This window comes from Elaeis guineensis, chromosome 14, assembly GCF_000442705.2.
Source record: "Elaeis guineensis isolate ETL-2024a chromosome 14, EG11, whole genome shotgun sequence".
Classification (NCBI taxonomy): Eukaryota; Viridiplantae; Streptophyta; class Magnoliopsida; order Arecales; family Arecaceae; genus Elaeis; species Elaeis guineensis.
In genome coordinates, this window is record NC_026006.2 from 64822857 (window position 1) to 64842499 (window position 19643).

General features: G+C 39.4%; 2 protein-coding genes and 1 long non-coding RNA gene across 4 annotated transcripts; 1 reads left to right on the plus strand and 2 right to left on the minus strand.

The window, feature by feature from the left end:
* Positions 1-882: 882 nt before the first annotated feature.
* Positions 883-4321, minus strand: LOC105057109 (xylan O-acetyltransferase 1). Its single transcript, XM_010939574.3, has 5 exons — positions 3422-4321; positions 3119-3290; positions 2792-2991; positions 2545-2703; positions 883-1484 (listed from the first exon to the last, which is right to left on the minus strand). Exons 1-5 carry the CDS (start codon positions 4093-4095, stop codon positions 1124-1126), a joined length of 1566 nt encoding a protein of 521 aa, XP_010937876.1. The 5' UTR covers positions 4096-4321; the 3' UTR covers positions 883-1123.
* A 9787-nt stretch (positions 4322-14108) lies between these two features.
* LOC105057108 (probable xylan O-acetyltransferase 8) lies at positions 14109-16200 on the minus strand. 2 transcript variants are annotated; one of them, XM_010939571.4, is made up of 6 exons: positions 15890-16200; positions 15555-15792; positions 15287-15458; positions 14998-15197; positions 14733-14891; positions 14109-14648 (listed from the first exon to the last, which is right to left on the minus strand). In XM_010939571.4, the coding sequence occupies exons 1-6, from the start codon at positions 16146-16148 to the stop codon at positions 14315-14317; spliced, it is 1362 nt and encodes a 453-aa protein (XP_010937873.1). In that variant the 5' UTR covers positions 16149-16200; the 3' UTR covers positions 14109-14314. The 2 variants fall into 2 exon arrangements, with proteins under 2 accessions (XP_010937873.1, XP_010937874.1); XM_010939572.4 differs by having other exon boundaries at positions 14121-14648; positions 15962-16196.
* Positions 16201-16319: 119 nt separating this feature from the next.
* Positions 16320-17916, plus strand: LOC105057107 (uncharacterized). The gene is made up of 3 exons (XR_833932.4): positions 16320-16682; positions 17118-17263; positions 17464-17916. It is a non-coding gene; the product is annotated as an uncharacterized lncRNA (long non-coding RNA).
* The last annotated feature ends 1727 nt before the right edge of the window (positions 17917-19643 follow it).

Genomic DNA, 19643 nt, shown 5'->3' on the forward strand with positions numbered 1-19643 from the left:
TGCTCCACGATGGATTTTCTACACTGCCCGCGATGCACAAAGAATTTTCCATCTATTTTAACTTGAACCAACGTGGCAGGTCATAAATTCCATATAAGTTTAATAGTTTCGTTTTCCCAGTAAAAATGTCTCACAAGATTTTAACAAACCCTTACCGTAAAAGGGGTAAAAATATATATTGTGGGTTTTTTCCTTCTTTTTTTAATAAATATATTTGGCTTCCACTTATTTGTTCAGATAAAATTAAAGTTCTGCTTCAAAAATCATGTTGAATTCTTATAATTGGAAATAAGATTTCTAGGATTATAGAATATAAGGTCTAATCTAGCCTATGTTAACTAAATCTTTCATAGTTCATTCATACAAAGAGAAAAAAGAGATCTTTTTTCCTAGAGAATATGGGTTGATCCACTCCAAAATTATTTTTAAATATTTTTATAAAAATAAATTTAGTCCAATCTATAATCTGTAATCCTTCTTGTTATATTGGCCTAACTCATAAGCTTTATAAAATCATTAGGCCAATTATGTAGTAAAATTTAAACAAGCTTTAGGTAGGACTCTTCCTCCAAACATATTTTACAATTGGCTCCATTTGTGCAATGTCATAGGGTTCATCCAAAAACAAAATATCATTTTCCAAGAATTTTTCGAGTTTACACTTACTAATTTCCCTGTCCATTTGTAAATAAAAAATACTGTTAAGAAACGATTGGTCCGTGATAACCATTTTCATCATCGCTACGATGGTGATGACCGACAAATTGAGAAATTATTAGATGGACCAGATCTGATGGATAAATTCAAATCTGAGGATAAGTCCAGGTGACATCCCTCATCTGATCACGAAAACTTTAAATACACGGAGGGTAACGTGGCGAGTGGCTATCGAACTGGTCCATTGACCTGGTCATCTAATAAATTCTCCAACAGCTTAACAAGTCAACGTCATTGCCAGCTCTTCCCCAGTCGCCTAATTAATAATTCTTCTTCCCCTTTAACTTTCTTCCACGCCACCCCAAGATGATTCCAAAAAATGCAAAATACAGTAAGAAAAAAAAATAAAAATACAACAAAAAAAAAAAAAAAGAAAAAAGAAAAAAGCGTATCTATCATCAATCGGTCAGAGGCGCCGAGGACTGGAGGCGATACGGGCGTAGAGGAACTCGTTCCACGTGTCCGGGAGACCCGGAAGGCACCAATGGATGCAGTCGGCGAACTTGGCCGGATCCGCCTGCTGCTCCGGCGTCAGCAGCTTCCCCTGCCGCAGCGTGTGGACGGAGGTGTGCGCGTCCTTCCGGAGCTCCGACAGCGCGGTGATGCTCACGAACCACACCGCCACCCTCCGCATCGACCTCGTCACGTTGCTCGCCAGGTCGAACAGCCGCCAGTCCGTCCCCACGTCCAGCGCGTGCGGAAGGTCTATCACCGGTTGCGTCTCCAGGGCGCATTTTATCCCGTTTGGATTGTCCCACTCGTCGCTCCTAAGTATTATAAGCATCGATCAGCATTATTAGACGTAATAATTTAATCTAATAATGTTCTAACACGAATTAAACAGCAAATGGTCTGGGTACTTGATGGTTAATTATGATAGCAAGACAACATGTGGTGTCAATAATTGATGTAGCCTGGCGCATATATAGCAACCAAGGGTTGCTTCAAGACAAAGATCTTAGGACCCGGACTTGTAATGATCGCGAGCTAATAAGATAGAATATTTTGGCGAGAAAGGAAGCGTGTTATTAGAATATAATTATCATGTGAGAGTTTGTAAAGTTATAAAGGAAAGGGTTGCACCAGTGCTCGGTGACACATGGGTGGGGCAGAAGCCTATAAAGGATCCAATCTTTTTAGGGTCATTGTTTTTGCTACATGTTTGTCGTGGCTCTCTTTTTTTTTGGGGGGGGGGGGGGAGGGGTCATGTCTGAACTTTATGATGCCTTTTTTTTTTTTTTTTGGTAGCAAACTTTTTGGGATGCCTTTAACCGTTAATAATTCAATGAACGGACTGCTGGTGGCTCCGCCAAATAGTAAGAATGATAAGATTCTGCTAGCTACAGAGGCCATCGATCTTGCTAGCCTTGCCTTGGCAACCACATTGCAGCAACTGGACATGCACATAATTAGCCATAGTGGATGAAACATGTATCAATTCTTGCTGATTGATGGAGTTTTCTTGCTTGTGTTTGTACCATGTCATCTAGATCATCTAAATCGGGAGAAGGAAGGGTATGGAGGTGGATAGATCATCTAAATCACATATGGATGCAACTAGCTAGCTATGGGTTCGGGTTGCATGGGCCAATCATTGGATTGTGCTTTGTACAGCTTTCAAAACTATCCAACTTTTCCCTCCATCAATCAGCACAAATCATAGAGTATAAGTCACACTTCAAAAGTTATGCAAAATACGATCCAACGGCCACGCAATGAAAGAATTTGAATTATTCGTCCTATCTAAATGGCCGAGTAGTTATTGTCTCAGTGCAAAGGAGGAAAAGAAAAAAAAGGAGGGGGGAGTGGGAGAGATGCTGCCATTACTTGATATGATTAGGGGACGTGCTCATGAAGAAGACCATTGTTCGCTGGGGATCCACATTCTTTTCCACCCACTTAGCCCATGTTTTCAGGACCCTCCTGTAGGCTTTAGGCCGGTCTACCTCATCATACTCCGTTGCTCCCTCATCGAATGATCCTTTCCTGTTTACTCCAAATCACAATGCTGTCAACAAAACATCTGCACCATCAGAATATGAAAGCATTCCGAATTTCTTAGACAAATACTTACAGGACTTTCATGTTAAAGGTGTTCATCCACCAGATGTAGGTATTAAAGATGAGGTAGTCCACTCCCTTCCAATTCTTCCCATGCTTCTTGATCGATTCTGGCATGATGATCCGGTTCTGGATGCTGTGCACGTTTGGATCGTCCGAGTTCGATTCTACCAAGAACGGTGCCCAGTAGAACTCCACCGTAGCATTATACTCCTTCACATTCCAAATAATTTCAATCAAATCGCTGCAGATCGATAATTAACTTTCCATATCATCATTCAATCAAAATGTTGCAGTTACAGTAAATCTGGTCGCACGAATTTCGATGCAAACCGGTCACCTCGGCCCGGAAGACATTGAGGGAGCCATTCTTAACGAGGGTCTTCTTGCCCGGAGGAACCACAGACTGGACCAGGCACACCATGGACTCCCACTGGTTCCGGTTCAACGAGTCCCCCACAAACATTAGCCTCTTCCCTCTTAGCCTCTCCAACAATATCCTCGCATCAAACCTTATAATAAAGGAATTTTTTTAAAAAAAAAATATCACATAAAAAGTTCCAACTAATCAATAATTGTGTCCTTGAATCGAATCAAATCAAAACAATGAAGTTAATTACTAAAACTACTCGCTCATACTCACCGAGGCAAGTTGCAATCGCGAGGCTGCCACCTCCACTTCTGGTAGGAATCGTCCTTCCTTCCATTCCTCATGCACGTAACCTGCTCCGTGAGGAACTCGCACTCATGCTCCTCGTAAATCGGGCGTGTCACGTTGTCGTACACCCACTTGCCGGTGAACAGATCGCACCCCTCCGGCACGCTGTCCAAGCTCTCCTCTCTTCCGACCTTCTCCTTAGTAGGCCCGGTCTCGGCTGCTCGCTCCTCGTGGGCCGCCGCCTCCTCTTCCTCCTCGAGCACCGGTAGCCGAACCCTGGGGCCGTCCTCATCCGTGAAAGCCACCTTTATGGGCCTCTCCCCTTGCCCTTCTTGTCGGGCCTCCACCTCCGTTGTTGAGCTCTCCTGGAGCTTTGTAATTTGGTGGTGGTTCCTGACCTGGAAGTCTTCTTGGGTGGAGGAGAGGTCTTGGTGTTGGTCAGCGACCTCCTGGGATTTGGTTCTGGTGCCGGAGGAGAAGGGGAACTCGGCAATGGACCTGATGTTCTCGTTGTATACGAACAACGCAAAGAGGAAGACCGAGAAGACAACGACGAAGATCGAGAGGTTACCATTCTTCCGGCCGTGGAATGCCGCGTGCTTCATGATGAACGTCTCCGACAGGAAAAGTGGTGATGTCTTCCGGCGAGCGAAAGGCATCGGATCAAGGGATTGGAATTCCGAGGGTGGTGGAATCACGAAAGAGCGGGGGAGTAGATGGATATGGAGGAGTGGATATAGAGGGAGGGGTTGGGGTTGTGGAGAGGAGGGAAATTAAGGAGTCGGTTTATCGAGGGGAGAGGTGGTTTGGTGGGATGAGGCTTTCTTGAGCGGGCGGCTCGCTTGGTTGAGATGGTAGGAGTTGCATTCCTTTTCTTTACTCAGCTCCCACTACAGGCTAAACTAAAAAAAGCTCTCTTCTAGGAATATAGTTGATGATGAAGGCGGTGGGGGGCCAAGGAGTAAGTAACATTTGTTTTTTTTTTTTTTTTTTTTTTTTTGAGTGGTTATAAACCTCCCTCATCATAAAAAAGAAATTAAAAAAATGTTTGTTTTCTTTTCCTGGGTGTGAGTGGAGGAGTAACATGTAAGCTTACGAAAGGAGAGGGTCCTTTATTCGGTGGGTGTCTTGGTACAAGAAGCAGCTAAGCGGGGCAAGAAGTTTCGAATTTGTTTATCGTTGGGTGGGAGGCAGCTATCGGTATGACTGGATTTGCCGGATGGGAATTTAAGCAAGTGGGTGGGTGGACTCCTGCAACGTTTACCAAGTCGGGTGACTGGGCTCTGATTGATTTGGTGTGTAAAATAGAGAAGAAAATAAGTCAAAAAAAATTATTCACTCATCATGCGACTTCTACGGAAATGGTCGCATTCTCGCTTTCGTTGGCCCTGTAGTTGTTCGTACATAGTTCTGCGGTCAACGGGTACGTCTGGGCCGTAATACCGGTTCCAGATGATCAAGGCGAAGGCAGGAAGCCGGTCGATTTGATCAATATACCGGTTCGTCCGTCCGTCCCGTGGCACCGGGCTCCCGGCATGAAATTTTCCGATGTGGTAAGCTCGATCACCCAAACTTGACGCCGCCTCTCCTCCTCCGTCATCTTAACAAGTCCGGATCCACGATGAAGGCAGGCTGGTTCCCCAGGCTCAGACGGAGGCATTTGTGGAGAGGTGGAGCGACAATGTCAAGCAAGAAGACGAGGACTCCTAGCAGTGCTCATCCTTGGACCAAGGAAGAACCATCTGATAAGAAATATAGATACGCTTTTGTTAAATATAAATATAGATATTAAAAATTTATTTTATTCAGAAATTAATTGAGAAATTTTATTTTTGTGTGGGCTCTAGAATTAGAATTTTATGAGTATGCGGGCTGTTATTAGAGTTTTGATCTGTCTATGTAAATGTATTGCTATATAATCAAGAGAATAATTTGCATTAAAAGGAATTTAAGATTTGAGAATATAAAGTTGCTCTCTCTCTCTCTCTCTCTTTCTCTATCTTCTTCTCCTCCTTTTCTTCTCTTTCCTCCCTCTGTCCTGCATCATGAGCTCATTGTTATGATTGTCCCCGACGGATCCGTGCACTCAAGTTAGGATCCTATGCGGGTCCTAGTCTCTATTTGGTACATGATGGCTGACATGGTCGATTAGATGTTTGATATGTGTAGTATGCCTCCTAAGTTTTGGCTTGGATTTGAGATTATTAATTAATTTGGTTCTAACTTTAATTTCTTTTCTTATGCAGCTTCTACTTTTTTTTTCCTCCTTTCCCTTTTTTTTGGTATTCTAGGGAAAATTGCAAGGTCCTTGAGTAGGTGCACTCTATGGCATCTACTATGAAAGGAGCTGTTGGATATGTCTTTAAGTTAATTAAGAAACTCTAAAAAGACAAAAAAAGACCTTTTTGGAGTAGAGCAGAGCGCAACGAGCAAAACGAGCATATTTTAGAGCCGAGGTTGAGACTAATTTGAGTTGAGATCAACTTACTCTATTGAGTAATTGAGTATGTTTGGGGTTAAGATTTATAAGAAAATCTTGTATTATGTAACTTTTAGTTTTGTATAGTAAAATTTTTGCATCGTCTCTGTCCATGGACACAAGTCAATAAATCGTACCACATAAATATTACATGTTCTTGTTCATTTTTTTATTTTATTTTACTATTTATTTCATTATTTTTCCTACCTACTGCAACAAGATCCCCAAATTGCCCCAAGGTAGGAGAAGGTCCAAACAAAATTGATAGAGCTTTCTCATGCATTACTTTGTATGCAGAGAATCTGTTCAAAAAACAGGGTAGTTAAGCAAGTCACAGTCATGTATTAGTATTGGTTTGTGTTACCTATATGTGTATGTCTTGAGAAGGAAGATTCGCAATCGTTATCAAGCACTGCAGCAAGGACTGGAACTCAAAATCTCTCGTATCAAGACTAAGAGACCTTACACTCATGTGTTTATAGCAAATGAAATCATATATATCTCTTCTTATCACTCTCATATGGGTTGAATATAATTGCTAAAAAACAATATGGGTTGGTGATACTTTTCTTTTTCTTTGGTGATAGGGTAGATGGAATATGCTTGCATTAGGTATAAGATGAATATTGATCGATGGAGATCGAGCCTGTAAAACTATCAAATTTTAAAATCTATAGCATGGACATGGTGATGTCTCAACTTTTGATTGCAGTATAATAAGCACACTAACTATGGGAGTTCTATCATACTGTTTGCATCAATTCATTGGCCCATGAACCTCAAACAATCCATTCAGTAGCTTATTCTCAATGGGAGGACGGACCACATTATGTCAAAACCCATCAATAAACTGTTCGCGTGTATCACAGTTAAAAGAGTTGTATTTTTTTAATTTCTTTCACTATATCTAATGGTTCGGCTTGGAGGATGCCATCCATGGAGATCATATCCTCCTTGATGGTCCTGTATAATATTTGACGAGTCCCCAGTCCCTTTCCGATAAAGTAGACCTGCTGCTCCCCATGTTCACTGAAAATAATGAAAACTATCATTTAACCAGTTCTGTTCTGAGTGTGGTCACCAGCTCCCACCCCTTTGCTTCTTTTCTCAGGTGTGACCACCAAACACGTACTGTAAGTTGTGCCCACATATTTTTAGATAATTTTTGTAGCAAGATATCAATGAATAAGGAATCAGAGAGACAAAGATCAATGCAAACATACAAAATTTATGTAAAAAATTTTCAAATCAAAATAAAAAAATCATAAATAAAAAAAATAAAAATTTTTACTATTTTGAATTATGGAAATTGCAGAGTACAAGAGAATAGAAAATTCTAAAAAAGCATTCACGCCTCCAAGACAATATATCTTGTCAAAACAGCTATACCAAGATATAATCAAAATCGACCCCTATTATCTTTGTGATGGCCCAACCCGAGTGAGAATCCCAGCCCATGTAACAAAGCCCAAAAAAAAAAAAAAAATAGAAAAGGGAGTCTTCTTCCTCCTCTCGCCGACTCCCAATCGGAGTCAGAGACGACCTCCCTCCGGCCCTATTTAAGGAGGAGATCCCTCCTCTCTCCTTTCCATTGAAAATTTTAAGCTCAATCGACGGCAATCGCCGGAAAAATCCCGTGGAAGACCGTCCCTGTGCCGTCCAATTTCTCGCCGGAAAAGCTTCACCGGCGACGGAGGTAAGCCTCCTCCCCTTCCTCTCTTCTCCCCATTCCTTCCCGTGCCGATGTGCATGCTCGCCGGCGACCAGAGTCGTCGGATTTTGTTGCGGAAGAATCTTCTTTTTTTGCCATTTTTCCGTCGTCGGTGGTCATCGCCGACCACCGGTTTGGCCTCCTCTTGCCGCTGGATCGCCTCCCCTCCTGTCGACGGCCGCCCCACGCCGGCTGCGCCGCCGGCCAGCCAGCGAACGAGGGGATCTCACGGTCCCCTGTTTCGGCCCAAAAGAAACCCACGGAAAAAGAAGAAAAAGAAAAGAAAAAGAAGGAAAAGAAAAGAAAAAAGAAAAAAAAAGAAAAGAAAAAAAAAAGAAAAAAGAGAAGAAAAAAATAAAATAATAATAATATAATAATAATAATAGGATTTTTCTCATCTCTTTTCCTTGAAGAAAAAGAAAAAAAAAGAGAGAGAAAAGAAAAGAAAAGAAAAATTATTAAATTAATTAATAAATAATAATATAAATAATAAAATATGAGAAAGAGAGTTTCTCTCTCTTCCCTTTCTCCCTTCAACTTGAACTAGTATTTTTTCTCTCTAGAATTGGACTTTCTCTCTCTAGAATCCTCTCTCAAGATTATTTCTCTCTCCTAAGATTTATAGAATTTTGAGAAGAATGATGATGAATTTAAATGATCTTCGTGATGGATTTTTGATCTGTGATCGTTCGACGGTACACCGACATCCACTTTGATCAGATCAGGTATTTTTAGATTTTATTGAATTATCCACATGATAATTTCAGTATGATTTGATCTGATCGATCGGATTTGTTGAATCATATTTTCTGAAGAATTCAAAATGAATTTTCTCTCTCTAGAATTTTCTCTCTCTAAAATTTTCACTCTCTAAAATATTCTCTCTCTTGATTGATTCTCTCTCTAAAAAGGTTAGTGAATGAAGAAAATTTCTTTTAATAGTCCTGATCTGATTCTAATGAAGAACCCTGATCCATGATTGTCAGACAGCATACTGGCACCCACCTTAATCAGACCATGAATCTTTAGATTTGATGATCCATGATTTCGATCTAGTCATGACTTAATTTGATCATGTTGATTTCACCAATCGAGATATTGGACCAATCGTAATGTTAGATTTGTGTCACCTGATCAATTCGAATTGTACCTCATGAATTCTCTCTCCTCTGATTTTCTCTCTACTTGATTTTATGAAATCGATGAAGAAATCTCGGTCCTATCACTTCGAATCCGATTTGATCTGATAGTCAAACCTTGGATCGTTTAGGTCCTAATTAGATTTTGATTAGATGAAATTAGATGATCGGACCCAATCTAAACCATTAAAATATGATATTCGTATTCTTTCTAATTATTGAAATTGATTCTGTATAGGATTGTGGATGTTTGATCACGGGATATCGCGATATGATCTATGAACATAATTTTTGGAAGAAAATTTATAGAATTATGTGGATTTATTGGAATGCGTTCGAGGTAAGTAATGTTTCACTTTTTTTAGATTTATCGATAAATTATAATATATTTTTCTGACATGATTTGTGAAACGATGCATGAATTGAATGAATGGTATTTTGTTATGAAAATATCTTATTTGAAATGATGAAGCATGATTGAACATATTGATTTCATGATGCATTATATTGATTGATTTCGATACTACATGATTTTATATTTTATTATCGAAATTAGAATATGAAATATGATTTATGAAGAATTATGATATAAGAAACATTATGAATTGACAACCTGACTATGTAAAGGACCCCGTCAATGGGGGCATATACATTGGCAATTGATTATCCTGAGGGTTTATGTCGCCAGCGAGACCAGCGACATGTCGCCAGAGAGACCAGCGACAAACCGCCAGCGAGACCAGCGGTTCCAAAGGACATGACTGCCAGATGATTTGCAGCCTACCGCAAGCAGATATGCGGTATTATGACCCTGCCACAGGAAAAATATGGTCATAGCTCATGGTTGACGAAACGAATTTAAGAACGAAAGAAATTGAAATCTCGAAAGAAACTTGAATTTTCGAAAAAGAAATTTATTTGGCATAAATTATGTTACATAATTGAAATTGATTTCGATTTGATGAACTCTATATGCTTATTTTCTATAAATAATGATTTACTTAAATGCCTGATGAAATCTGTTGAAAAGTGATCATTGCTTACTGGGCTGTCTAGTTCATTACCTCCTATTTTTATTGTTTTTACAGATGTTGAGGAATTAAGATGATACAAGATATGAATAGAAGAGTGATCAGAAGCAGAATCCCTATACTTTTATTTTAGATTGAAAGTCTTATTGAATTTGATGTAAGGCCTATGAATCATTGTTAAATTTATTGAGATATTAAAGAAGAAATTTAGATCGTTTTATTTTGGATTTTGAATTATTGACTAATTATTCCGCTGTTGTTTTAAGATATCATGATAAGATGCCTTGCATGCTTATGGGAAGAGTTTTCTATAAGTATGCGGTGATTGCCATGACCCTCGATTCACAATCTCGGGTCGGAGACGTGATAATCTTTGTGGCCGGTACTAATCTAAAAACAAAACATCTCTATAATAATGAAGCAAAACACAGATAATCTATGGTACATAGGCTGCACCATAAAATACTGTATAATTCTCAATGATGATCCAATTTTAAAGATGGACAGCTATCAAATAAAATGATCCGCAAATATGTAACGTATCATTCACGATGCATGTTATTTGATAGTCGTTCAAATGCACAATATTCTATGCTGCAACCTGTGCACTGCTGAGAATCCTGGTTGAATCGGAGTAGCAATCAACAACATGCTTGTGAGAGCCATCAACTAATCTCACCAAGGTTTAAAGAGGGGTGGCGGATAGATTAATGAATTCCAGTATAAAAAGTAGTCTGTAGCTTTATATTTGAACCAAGTAAAAACACGCAACCTTCTACTTTTTCATGTACTCATTTGCTTGTTATACGAGGAATTACGAGGCGTTCTGTTTTTAAGGATGGCTGGAGGGAAGTCACGTACGCTCTTTTAAAGTGAGAACAAACGCCAACTGAAGTTAGAGGGTCCCCCCTCTCCCACCAGTTGTTTGGATAATATATCAACCTCCGAGGAATAATGTCAGGACCCGTAGAGCGTGTTCGCGTTCATTAGAGTATCCCTATCACGGTGAGGCACATCTGACACGGTTGGTGCGGCTGCATCTAATCAGGGTAGAAGCTGAGGTATAAAACTAAAATTTTATGGGAATCGACTTGTTATCTATGGTATAATAGTAATGGTAAATGCATTGTTGGTACCAAGTCATCTGAAGAGATATAATTCTTAAAAAAATTTATATCCTACATCATGTGCACTATGTCAATGATACATCACAGAAGCAAACTGAGATAAGATAACGAGGGAAGGTAATATAAGACAAGCATATGATGAATGAGATCTACAGGAACCAAGATGCATGATTGACATGATGCATAACCATGTAATGCATATGGTGAAGGGTATAATTTCTTCTTCCTTAGTCCCTTCTTACTGCTTGGCAGTGGTCCCAAATGTTGAGACCATGAGTCCTAGTTCCAAGATTGCATCTTTTAGGCGAAAGAAAGATTCACCTTCCTTCATACAAATCCATCATCGGATCACCCATAGCACAGATCTCAAAGCACTCCGAACTCCATCATAGCATAGATCTCAAAGCACTCCGAACTTCGTCTGCATGGAATTCAAAGTGACCAGTGGATGATCTAAACGTGGATCCCAAATTTGCTGCATGGTATCGGTGTGATATACGAGTAAAGGAAACCCAATTTGAATTATTTTTGATGCAAGATATATCCACTGTAGAAAGTTAGTTCTGGATATTTCTTGGTTTTGACTATAAATTTTGTCAACAAAAGCCAAAGAACGACAATTCACAGAACTTGCTTGAAGTACATCATGGTGGTGACTTCGTATTCAGGTGTTAGAACTGCCTACACATCCACGTCATCTCCTAGAGAATGAGTTCCAAATTAGCGTTACAGCCAAGATTGTGTAGTTAGTGTTGGGCAAGAAACCAATCCAGACACCACTAACATGCATCCAATGCCTTCATATCTTGTCATACTTCTTTCTAAGAGTTAATAATTCAACCTTTCGAACATCTTCCACCTAACATTAACTGGCCACAGCCCAGGTTGGCTTTCCATGTCGTCACTCATAATTACACTACTTTTTCAGCACTTTTCTCACGTTCCCTCACTGCTTCACCTGTATCCGTCTTGAACCAACCACGCTTTGGCATCTTCCGTTCAAGGACTTGTCCTAGATCTTTAATCTGTCTGAATTCTCCTTTCTAGAGTGGAGAAGAACATGCGACGTTGAAGGATTATTTTCTACGCTATTCCTCTTCCTACTGCCCACCGGTTCGCGTAATATTTTTTTTTTTTTTTTTTTCATTCTTACTTTCCATACTAACCCTGACTAATAAACTATGATTGCTTTGTGTTCCAGCAATAGCATAACTTTCGCTTGTTGGCTACTGAATAACAACTCAAAGCAATCTTCGAAGCCACAATATGGAAACATCAGTGGTCTTACTTGCCAAGACCCAAGAGAGACGTACATCCACCTGTTTAAATACTTGCTAACAGGGACCTATATCCACATGTTTAAGTCATGAGATAGCTTTAACATTTTATTGCGTTACCAGGACACAAAAGATAAGCCCGAGATTTACCTAGCACACCTCTGATCACACATCTTGTGCCTCGATGAACTAAACCTGGACCAAGGTTGTGAGAACCAAATACTTCCCCTCAAAAGGAGAAGAAGAAGAAGAAACGATTAATTTATTGGCATAGTCAGTCACATGGCAGTGATATTTAAATGATCAAAGGTTGTTTTGGGCCATAAAAGGGAGAGGAATTTGGGTGGATCATTTGGAATTGGCATTGCATATACTTGTTGACATATGTCCAAGAATGGGATTTTGGCCCATGACCAACATGTATTTATACGGGAACTCAGCACCTGGTCTTTTGCATGACTGCTATTGCACACCTGGTCTTTGCACAGTTAATTATTTACATTTAGCTCCCAATACACAGTTAGGCTCATTTTATACAAGGATCAGAGACTAAATACTAAATGGCTATTGAAATAATAGTTCATGAATAAAATGGCAGCTGCAGAAACTAAATGTAAATTTGGAGTCAAATCAGGATGCAGACTCCAACTTCCCCTGTTTATAATGTTGGTATCAGGAAGAATCTGGAGATTGATCAGTCGAGTCCATCAGATCAAGAAGTAAAAGACTTAGACATCGACAAAAGGCTCCATAATCTTTTTCCTTCGAGTTTCCCGAGGAACATGGAAGTTCTGCAGTTTTGATCATATCCCCCTTTTCTTGCAGGGCTCACTAAATTTGTTGGCTGCAAGGGAGATTGCTGATTATCTGGGAATTGTCCACCATGAGTACTTCACTGTTCAAGCACTGAAAAGTAGTAGGCTTCCTTATGTGCCTTCTTTGTAAAGGCGAACTTTTGTTCAGTTACAGAACTTCTAGGTTTCATATTAACTGATAGGATGGAGTCGATGCTGTCAAGGATGTAATCTATTGCATCAGAAAAGTGTGATGCCAATACAACCATCGCTAGCACGCCCATGTTTCTTACGGCTCAGAAGATTTAAATCATTAGGAGTGAAGTTGGTGATCTCTGGTCAAGGCTCAGATGAGCTTTTTGGATGCCATTAATTTATATTTCCACTAGGCACCTTTGCATATATGGCTTTAATGATGATTTCAGTTGTATCATTTCATTTACAGATAAAAACTCTTCACTGTATGATTGGTTAAGAGATAATAAAGCAACATCTGCATGGGGAGTGGAAGCTTGTGTGCTTTTCTTGGATAAGAAATTGCATCTCTCGACTCTGCAGCATATTCTCTGTAGGCAAAAGAAGCAGTTTAGTGATGGTGTTGGCTGCAGTTGGATTGATGGACTGAAGGCTCATGCAGCAGAACATGTAATTCGTGTACTTATCTTTCTATCCATCATTTTTCTATTGTCTCTGTTTTCTGTCTCTAACTTCAATTTCACCAAAATACTTCTATCTTCATCTTTGGTCACGGATAGAATGATGCAGCACATATACCCACACAACACACCCGCCACAAAAGAGGCCTACAAGCATAGAATGATCTTTTAAAGTTCTTTCCACAGGTGATTAACCTTAAGGCCAATACCAAGTTCACTCTTCTCCTTTCGGTAGACAATCCTAAGGAGTATGAGAATATTTTGTTTTAATTTGTTTTAATTTCGGTGCTGCAGAATTCTACGAGATTGATGGTCGCTGGGGGTGCAAGTGTGGTTGAGGCTATTGAGGGGGATGCTCGGTGGTCAAACAATCTGGATCACTCATTTTTCGGCCTATGATCTCCTTCTACCTACTTCTCTTGCCACTAGGAAGGCCCCTGTCAAAATGGTCAACATGAAGCCAAGAATGGCCGAAGTGGCAACTTCAGCACTCACCATCAGTGCCTAATTCACTTTAGGTATAGCTTAATTCATTGTCTTATTTGTCTCATATGAAGGTGATTAAACAATATAATCTTGTCTTTGAAGCATTGTGGTAATGGGATGGAAAGAAACCTGGGAAATTTGAATTGAATTGTTACATGTCTTTGTTCAGCCCTTCATTTCACAAATAAGCATAAAGAAGCTGATTCCATGTATCTGGAACTCCTGGCAAGCACCAGTGAATGCAATCAGCGTAGAGTCTTGGTCTAGCCTTCTGCTTATTGGTTAACTTCTGTCCTTGTGATTCTGTATAAACTGATGCATGGCCATCGATTCGGTACTCTGAAAGTTGTGTTATGTTCACTATAGTGACAGGGACTTTCATTCGTCCAACAACACTTGCAACCACATTCATCATCCCTTTATCTGATCCACTTCCCCAGTATCCTCTCTTCATGACAGGTCTTGTTTCATTGTAGCATTTGATCCCCTTCTTGTGGTTCCAGTCTGAGCTCCTGCAATGAGTGAGAGGAAAAAAATCAAAGATTTTTGAGTTTACATTTCAGTATTGTTTAAAAGCTCAGAAAACATTGGAATACCTTATGTGTGCGGGGGACATTGTAATAAAGAACACTCTGGTCATATTTGGATTCACATTAGAATCTATCCAATTGGCCCATGTCTTCAGACCAATTCTATAAGCAACAACAGCATCCAGCTCCTCGAACCCTTCATCCCCATTAGCAAATGAACCCCACCTGAATACAGTAACATCATGAAGACATAATAACTGCATAATAAAGTACATTCTCTTCTTAGACTTGAATTGCCAAATGAAGAGCAGTGTCAGAAGTCAGCACTTACACAGATTTGATCCTATGACCGCTCATCCACCAAACATAGGTGTTAAAAATAAGGATGTCAGCTCCTATCCAATGTTGCGCATGCTTGGAAACGGAATCTACATGTAAAATTCTCTTGCTTGTGTCAATGATAATGTGGGCATCAGAATTGGACTCCACAAGAAACGGTGCCCAGTAGAATTCTATTGTAGCATTGTACTCCTATCAATCAATTGAAGAGCCTGCTTAGTCATAGTATCAGTTCTAGACCTGTGGCCTCATCTATTTCACAAGTTGTCAAAGCACAATACCTCTGCCCTGAAGATGGATAATTTTCGACTGCGGTTCATGGATTTTTGTCCTTCTGGTATATGAGATTCTACCAGACAGACAAATGACTCCCATTGTCCTCTCTGCAGCGAATCTCCGACAAACATCAACCTCTTTCCTCTTAGCTTTTCAAGCACATCAGCAGCATCAAATCTATGAGAAGTAATGTTACATTATGTGATGTATAAGCCTTTTTCAAGCACTCCTAGGACTACCAAGTTTAGGTAAGTGAGATTTCAATACACTAACCTAGGCAAGTTGCAATCATCTAGTTGCCATTCCCAGTACAAGTAATCCATATCCGGCCTTCCATTCCTCATACAAGCCACTTGTCTATCCACATATGGGCAGGTCTGATCAGTATAGGGAGGCTTCTTAGAACTGTTGAAAACCCACTTCCCATTCATTACACTGCACTCATTTGGATTGAATGAGATTTTATCTTCATCGACAATATCATCTTCATTAGAGGCCTTTTCTTTTTCCTCTAGTAAGAACAAGAACAATTCATACAAAAAAAAATTAAAAAAAAAAAATCACATTTAGCATTACAAAGGTGTGAACTTGCTGCAAGGTGCAGTTACCTGAAGACACCTTACTAGAATTGGTAACTGCATCCTTTCTAGAACAAGCAATAAGCTTAAAGATGAATGTACCGGTGAGAGCTCGGAGGTCCTCGGTGAAGATCACCCCAGCCAATGCTACGGCACTGATGACGACCGCCATGACGGAGAGCGGGAGCTTCCCTCTTGACATCTTCATTGAATCGACGCAGAGTGGAGGCAGAAGGTCAGGACTGAGAACTGCTTCTTCCAGTGTAAGGATATAGGGGAGTGGGAACATGAGGGTGGTGGTGCTACAGAATGATGAGAAAAAGGGAAGGAGGAAAAAGATGGTAGTGCTGTGTGGGGTTTGTTAATGGTCTTTGAGTAAGAGTAAAGAAAAAGCGATGTAGACTGCTACTCCAACCAATGCAACCAGTGCTCATTATTTTCTGTTCTTAAAGGACAATGCTTCTCCAACCACTGAACATTTTTGCTTTCAAGCACCTTTTGAGCTCATTTCCATCAGAAATGGAAAGCTTCCTATACCAACTGAAAGCTGCATCTCTCCTTCTCTTCACTATTGCACCTGCTCTCACACACACATATTGGCATAATCAAGAAATGTTATATATGTTTCTTTCATGGAGAGTCATATCGAAAATAAGGTAGTTGGCCACGAGATCCAAGGCCCATCTTTGACAGCTATTCATCAAGTTCAGGTTCGAGATTCTGACCCAGTTGCTAAGAAAGATTGCTGCCTTTTCTCTTCTGCCAACATCCACCAATGGGACCCCTCCGCCCCACCCACCTTGTGGAGTCTATGAGGATTTGGGTGAGTATGGCTTTCTTGTTGAATGATTGCATTGGATTTATGATACAGAAATAGAGGTGCAGAATTTTTTTTTTTTTTTTTGAGTGGAAAAGGAGGAAGCGAAGTGCTTCCCCCTATTTTATTAAACAACAAATCCGAAAGACAAAATTACAGAGGTGAGCAGATTTTTTTTAGATAACCATGTTTCTCTACTTTGGTGATATGAATTAAGTAGAAGCACTAATGAGAATAATTACACTTAGATAACCAAGTAACTTTCCCTTCTCATGTTGTAAATCGTTTTTTATATATATTTTAGCAGTCAAGACTTACCTTTGCTTTAAAATAATTAGATTTGAAGATCATGTTCTGTAAATTATGAAGAGGTGAAACTACAAAAACCTTTATTACCATACTAAATGTTCCATTGTCCTTACCAGCTCTTCTCTTGTCCAGATTAGTCTTCAGATTAAAGAAAGAGATGCCCACTCTTGTCAAGATTAAGCTTCAGATGAATTGAAAAAATGCCGAACCTCCTTTTTCCCTCTCGGAAGGAAAGATAACTACCCTTTACCATCAGCCCAGAACGAGAGGAAATATTGGTAAATAATTTTATCTGGCTTTCTTGTTCCATTATTGATGTAAATTTTGATTTCTTTTTCATTTCCTACGCAAAGTTGTACATGTATGACCCTTGATCCTCTCACACTGCAAGATAATAAGCTCAGTGATATCGAAATACACATTTGCAAATGGACGTGCTATAGATAACTCATAGTCCCTATACTTCTTCCCAAAGAAGTTCAGGGAATCTATTATGATTTTTTTTCAGGGAAATTATTACGATGCAATTGTCCATATTTTACCCCTTCTTTTCACCAGAAGAGTGGTAATGTCGCCAGACATTTCAATAAAAAAATAAATGGGATCTGTTCATGATCATCTGAGTTATCAATATGCATCAACCCTTAGTCTGCACTAACAAACAAGAATCTGAAGACAATCATGGAGACTGCAATTGCACAAGAAAACATTAGAAGTTCAAACATGGAATAGATACAACTGAGAGCTGCTCAGAAGGATGAAATCAATGTCTTAAAGACTAGCACAAGTTGTCATACAGCTGAATGAAAAAAGAAAAAGGACAGTACATTCGTTAATCAATTCTCAATTATGATATTAATATGGCGGTCAAATGGATGATGGTTACTTTATTTCACTCTATTTTAGTGATTTGACCAGAACTTCAGTCTTCATGGTGACAAGGATTATGTTCTTTTTTTGGTAACATGTGTTATCTTCAACAAGTTCTTTACCATTGTGGAAAATCTTTCCTCAAAGTTTCACACACAGCACCAGTAGCATCATCAAGCGTATCTCCGGTTCCATCATATTCTTTTCCTTTTCTCTACTTGCCACATGGAGGAACTTCTTGTTGAGACCTGTGTCCTGAAATAAGCCTTCAATGGCATCAGATATAGGCTAACCATAAAGCAGATTGCTCATTAAACTAAAATTCACCTACCGGACTATGAGCTGAAGGTCCATTCTTTCTCTTTCTCTGAATCCTTCTTACCACTCTCGATGTTCCATATTTTCTTCACAGAGTCACAATCAGTTCTGAGTCAGGGGATGTTGCAGCAACTGAGAAAAGACCGCTTAAAAAAGGTGGCACATCCTCCTGAAATTGTTCCATCACAATTAACCCATATCAATCAGTTGTTCCATGGCCGTTATCAGGACGATCTAATCAAATGATAATGAAGGGATTGCTGCAACAAATGTTGGAGAGGCATCCACAACCAAACAATTCCATTAAATGCAGTTAGTATAAATCCTTCGCAGCCTTGAGCCAATGTTCTGGTTTCAAACATTTGGTTAGTCTTTTCCGAGATCTTCATTGTTAACATTATGCAAGAACCTTTTATTGAACATATTGGAGACATAACAATGATGATACTTCGCTGAATAAAAAATTAGAGATGATTTTCACCTGCTTGCCAATAATAATTGTGGGAGTACAAGCAATACTGTGTAAAAACTACAAAGATACATGAAAGAGTTAGATGTACACATTAGAGAAACCACCTACACATATAGGCGCCATGCAGTGAGCAAGCAAGCATTCTACTCAGACTGAAACTCACATTTTAGCAGGATAGGAATCATCGACAGCTCAAATGCTCCATACTACATGACAGTATTACGCTATGCACCAACTTTGCCAGAACCAGCAACTCTCATCCCTCAGTTTACACTCCCTACGCTAAAGCTGTCCATGTTCTCCAGATTACTGAATCAACCATGCATATGAGTTACCAATATGATTAATGGCCCCACTAATCATGATTCATGAAGTACAAGAAGCATAGATTCAGCTTCTATGTCCTTTTATAAGACGCCATTGCTGAGTTATTTTTTATGACAGAAACCAATTACCTCACGAGAATTTGGATCCTTGATAACATAACAGAAGGAAACGTAGCAAATTCCCAGCAGGGGATCAGAGTTGCACGAGTAGAATTAGGTTTAACCAGCCGAGAGGTATGGAAAAACATAAATTGTGGCAGAACAGAGATCCCTATTGTTCTCTACCACACCTTTGAAACATAGGTTGCACTCAAATGGATCTTCATGCAGATCAAAACAGATCTATATCGGACGATGATTTACACACTAAAAATTATGTGATTCAGAGATCCAGAGTCTATATATCAAGGAACAAATAAATAAATAAATAAATATATATATATATATTAATATTTTTAAATTATCTAATTCTCGAGCACTTGCTGCAAAGACTAAGAATCTCTAAATTATACAATCTTTTGCAATGCAAAACAGCTTGTGAGTAGTAGGTCACATTAAACAATTTGGATCATAAACATAAGATGTCAATCATCCAATATAAATCTGACCTGATCTTAATAGAGATCCACTTAAATGAAACTAAGTCTACCTCCTTCTTGCTCTATAAATAGA

What these genes read in the sequence shown, in the direction of transcription:
- LOC105057109 (XM_010939574.3), bottom strand. Translation starts at nt 4,095, where the DNA reads ATGCCTTTCGCTCGCCGGAAGACATCACCACTTTTCCTGTCGGAGACG. An exon ending in CGCGATTGCAACTTGCCTCG is followed by an intron (nt 3,291 to 3,421) that starts GTGAGTATGAGC and finishes CTTTATTATAAG; the next exon opens with GTTTGATGCGAGGATATTGT. An exon ending in TCAATGTCTTCCGGGCCGAG is followed by an intron (nt 2,992 to 3,118) that starts GTGACCGGTTTG and finishes TGGAATGTGAAG; the next exon opens with GAGTATAATGCTACGGTGGA.
- LOC105057108 (XM_010939571.4), bottom strand. Translation starts at nt 16,148, where the DNA reads ATGTTCCCACTCCCCTATATCCTTACACTGGAAGAAGCAGTTCTCAGT. An exon ending in TATCCATCTTCAGGGCAGAG is followed by an intron (nt 15,198 to 15,286) that starts GTATTGTGCTTT and finishes ATTGATTGATAG; the next exon opens with GAGTACAATGCTACAATAGA. An exon ending in ATGTCCCCCGCACACATAAG is followed by an intron (nt 14,649 to 14,732) that starts GTATTCCAATGT and finishes CACTCATTGCAG; the next exon opens with GAGCTCAGACTGGAACCACA.